The sequence below is a fragment of the Cricetulus griseus genome, chromosome 7, assembly GCF_003668045.3.
Source record: "Cricetulus griseus strain 17A/GY chromosome 7, alternate assembly CriGri-PICRH-1.0, whole genome shotgun sequence".
Taxonomy (NCBI): Eukaryota; Metazoa; Chordata; class Mammalia; order Rodentia; family Cricetidae; genus Cricetulus; species Cricetulus griseus.
The window spans coordinates 118071507-118076374 of NC_048600.1; the positions used below are offsets into that span (position 1 = coordinate 118071507).

Genomic DNA, 4868 nt, shown 5'->3' on the forward strand with positions numbered 1-4868 from the left:
TGCCGCCACCATGTGGCTTAGCTTTTTTAAAGACATGATTTTTACTTATGTGTATATATGCATGCAGATGACCATGGAGGCCAGAAGAGGGTGCTGGATCCATTAGGACTGGACAATTTTTGTGAGCAGCCATGTGGGTGCTGGGAACTGGGTCCTCTTACAAGAGCAGTAAGAGCTCTTAACCACTGAGCCATCTCTCCAGCCCCAGCATTTATTTTTATATAAGATCAAAGAGACATTATTTAAAAGGCAGAGCCGTGACGAGAAATTTTGCTTATAGATCTTGGCACAGTAAAAGGACCTTTCCGAACAGCCCTCCAATTTTGCATATAATTCTAGTTTGTATTTGCATATGATGTCATTCTTTGAAATCCTAGACTTTTTAGCTTCAGGCCTTGAGCAGGAAAACTGAGAAAGAATGCAAAGAAATGATTCTATAAACAGATATGGTGGCACATGCCTACAGTTCTAGGACTGGGAAAGATCGGGCAGGAAGAACTGAGTTCTAGGCCAGCTGACCTACAAAGTGAGACCCTGTCTCAAAAGAAAAAAAAAAAAAGGAAAGGAAAGGGAAAGGGATGAGTGGATGGATGTATGGATGGATCTGTAGATTGATCCTTTCTTGTATCTTCTGAATTCCAGAAAGAGTCTCTGACCCCATGGCAGTTTCAGGAATTAAAACAACACTGAAGCTGAAGCCCTTAAGAGCACCCATCTTTCACAGGAGGTAAGTAATAAAGTATGAGATTATACAGCATCTTCAGATAATGAAGATAGAAGTTACATTGCGGAGACTAGGATGCAACAATTAGAATATTTTGTTCTGTGGTGAAGTTTCTTGGGACATCTGAGCTAGAGTTTTTATCCTGTACTTATTTTGTGTGTGTGCTCACATTATGCACCACAGCATACATACGGAAGTCAGAGGACAGCTTGCCAGGAGTCAGTTCTCCCTTCCACTCTGAGGGTCCCAGGAATCAAATGCAGAACCTTGGGCTTGGCAGCAAGCACCTTCCCGCTGAACAATTCTGTCGGCTTATGGGCAGATTTTTTAGTAAGCAGAGTTCTCATTCCCATTCTCTCAAATGAAGGCCAGTAAATTAGCCAATCACAGCCCACGACATACAAGGAAGATTCTTTCTCCTGTTACAGCAATGCTTTTTCTCAGTCAGCTGACAACAAATTCTAGTAAATAACCACACATGGCTGAAAGTGAGAGCCCAAGATACATTGTGTCACACAGTTAAAGGAAGAACACCCTCTCTCCCAGCCCCCCATTTTCTTTACCACTTTGAGGGTGTTTTCAGCTTTACCACTGCTAAAACAATATGTTTCTGACATTTCTAAAGAAAGAAGTAGGACAATAACCCCATAGCAGACAAACCCTTGTTGTCACTGCCCCCTTTTGAAATTCTGAGCTCTTTGACATTGAGAATAGTCCAGCAAAGACTAACACCAGGCCAACGGAATCACCACACTAGGTGAGAGGCAGAGCTGTGTTTGTTTCAAATAGGAAGTTCCCGATCCTTTGAAATATTATAAAATGGACTTTCTGTAGGGTTTAGTCCAAGATGAAGTTTGAAATGGTGCCATAATTTTTGTGGGGTTTTTTGTTTTGTTTTGTTTGGTTTGGTTGGGTTCCCCCCTCCGTGACCCCCGAGACAGAGTTTCTCTGTGGACCAGGTTGACTTTGAACTCACAGAATCCACCTGCATCTGCCTCCTGAGTGGTGGATTAAAGCTGTGTGATAACACCACCTGGCTCCACAGGTATCTCTTACTTGTAATTAACAAAAGTCTTTGTCCACCTGGCCTTCTGCTTTGCTTTGGGTTTTGAGGACATCACATTTCTGTGTCTGCTTACATCTTTTACATCATACAAAAATTATTTTTATTTGGAAATGCAACACATACATAATAACCTGAGTGAGAGCAGACCAGAGTCTGCAGAAGGTTAAGTTAGGAGATACAGAGGGGACACAAAAAGAAGAAATTGTATTAGAAAAAGCTAGGAACATAAAACAAATTAGATATAATTTCATGCCAAAAAGTTGAGAACAGGACATCTTAAGACCTCATCACTTCCTCCTAGACCAGGTGACTTTAAAAATAAGTTGAATTTAATGCTCTAGAGTTTAGTAAAGTAAAACGGAATGGTTTTATTGTTCAACTATAATATTTGTTATTCCTTCTAGTTTTATTCCATTAAAGGTTTTTTGTAAAACCACAAAAACTGGGGCTGGAGAGATGGCTCATCAGTTAAGAACACTGGCTGCACATCCCAAAGACCTGAGTTCAGTTCCCAGCACCCACATGGAGGCTCACAGCCATCTGTATCTCCAGTCCCAGGGGATCTGATGCCCCTTCTAACCTCTTTGGGTACCAAGAGTGCACATGGAACACACACTAAAATGCAAGGCAGGCAAGACAATAAAATTGTAACTACACAGAAGTATAGAATAATATTCAAAATTAATACATAAAAATTCATAAGATTATAAAATAAATCTGTCAATGTTTTAATAAAAATAAAACCATAAAAATAAGAGATTCTATATTCTTAGAATGTGTGTTATTAGTATCAAAACTAAAGAACATTTAAAATAAATTTATAGGAGCTAGGTGTAGTGGCATATGCCTATCTATAATCCTGGCATATAAGAAGATCAAGGCAGGAATATCAGGAGCTCAAAGTCATCCTTGGCTACATAGTGAGTTTGAGATCCTCCTAGGCTACATGGGATCCTGTCTCAAAATACTTTTATGGTTATTTAACTTGCTATTAAATTAAACTTAATTAAAAATAATTACATTCCACTTGCCATATTATAAGCAAAACTAGTTTTGTGTGTTCATAAATTATTGCAAATTTACACAAAACATCCTGGAGGTGTTAATATTCTCCCTCCTTTTCCAGATTTTACTTTCCTAAGGATGTAAAAGGCTACCCAGGCTGGCATTGGTGGTGCACGCCTTTAGTCCCAGCACTGGGGAGGCAGAGGCAGGTGGATCTCTGTGAGTTCGAGACCAGCCTGGTCTACAAGAGCTAGTTCCAGGACAGCCTTCAAAGCCACAGAGAAACCCTGTCTCAGAAAAACCAAAAAAAAAAAAAGCTACCCAGAGTTCCAAACTTTCCAGAAGTGTCCTCTGTCTCTATCTATATCATTACTTAATCTCTCTAATATGTGCTAAACATACATATTGGCAATGAAAGTTATAAAATAATGACACACGCAAAAGTTTCTCTACAAAGGTGGCAGCACATTATTTTCCAAACTGACCTGTGAAATTACTAGCTTCTAGCAATAGCTATAGCTTAAGATTTACAGCCTTTGACTTTGCAATCAGAGTCTCATCTCACACTTACCTGTATGACTCTGGACAAGCCATTTAATCACCCAGAATGTCTATTTGGTAAAACAAGGGAAATCAGGTAGTTTTGTTTTTAAAGATTTATTTATTTATTTATTTATTTATTTATTTATTTATTTATTTATTATGTATTGTGTTCTGCCTGCAGGTTTTCCTGCAGGCCAGAAGAGGGCACCTGATCTCATTATAGATGGTTGTGGTTGCTGGGAATTGAACTCGGGACCCCAGCCAGTGCTCTTAACTACTGAGCCATCTCTCCAGCCCTTATCTGTTTTTTTTTGTTTGTTTGTTTGTTTGTTAGTTTTTTTAAGAGAGGTAAAGGTAACTAGAAAATAACACGGTGGGCTGCAGCTGTCCTCATTGTCCCAGCCTTTCAGGCAGAAATTAACAAGTGACAGTCTGCTTAAGCACTGTGACTGAGCATATTGTAATACTTGTCACCATTATCATCAGGAAAACTCAAAGGTTCCACACCTGCATTAAATATGAGTCATCTCTTATCTCTTCCCAGAGATATAGACTTCCGGGGATCTCTTCTAGGCCAGGTATACCACAAAGAATCGAAGCTGAACCCTTCACAGCTGGAAGGTAATGAAAATCATCCTAAATGCTAAAACCTAACAACAGCCAAGGCAGGGGTGTGCATGCCTTTAATCCCAGCACTTGAAAGGCAGAGGCAGGTGGATGTCTGTGAGTTCAAGACCAGCCTGGTCTACAGAGTGAGTTCCAGGACAGCCAGGGCTACACAGAGAAATCCTGTCTTGAAAAAACAAACAACCAAAAAAAGACCTAATAACAACCCCTCCATGCTGGGGTCAAAGGTGTGCACCACCACTGCCCAGCTAGGTCAAATATTATCTAGATAACTTGTAAGGGTGGTAAACAACAAATCACATATTAATCAGCTAACTGAACAGTATAAACACAAAGTGCCAGAACTGGCCGGTGTGGTAACTGTAATCCTGGCATTAGTGAGGCCTCTAGAGGCAAGGGGACCACAAGTTTGAGGACAGCCTGGTCTACATAATGTTTGACAAACAAAATCAATTTTGTTCTCAAAAGACCAAATTAAATTAAAATGGAAACAAAATACCAGGATTTCTTAGAGACAGAAAAAAATGATAATGATGAAATTTGACTGTCTACAGATCATTGATTCAAATAGCAAACATATGTTTAGGCCAATAGTGTTAGAGGCATAAGAACAGTAGACATGTTCCTGCCCTGGATGGAAATATGCAAAGAAAATACACAGTTAAAGTATAGAATTATTCATGACACAGATAAGAGAGAAGTATTGAGTGCTATGGGAGTGTAACAATAAGTCTTTCTGCCAGGCCACCCAAGTTCTGTCTGCCGCCACTGCCATGTTAAGGTACCAAGTAACACACAGAGACTTATATTAGTTACAAATCCTGCTTGGATTTCTTATCTGCTAGTTCAGTCTTAAATATCATAAATCTATATATTTTATAAGACTTATCTTATTGGGTGCCA

At 39.5% G+C, this 4868-nt stretch overlaps 1 protein-coding gene across 1 annotated transcript in view; it reads left to right on the forward strand.

The window, feature by feature from the left end:
* The first annotated feature begins 659 nt into the window (after positions 1–659).
* Positions 660–4868, forward strand: part of Efcab3 (EF-hand calcium binding domain 3) — a 22753-nt gene continuing 18544 nt past the window's right edge. The window contains exons 1-2 of the mRNA XM_027427874.2: positions 660–727; positions 3883–3959. Coding sequence (XP_027283675.2) covers positions 660–727; positions 3883–3959 — 145 coding nt within the window. The remainder of the gene's footprint in view (positions 728–3882; positions 3960–4868) is intronic.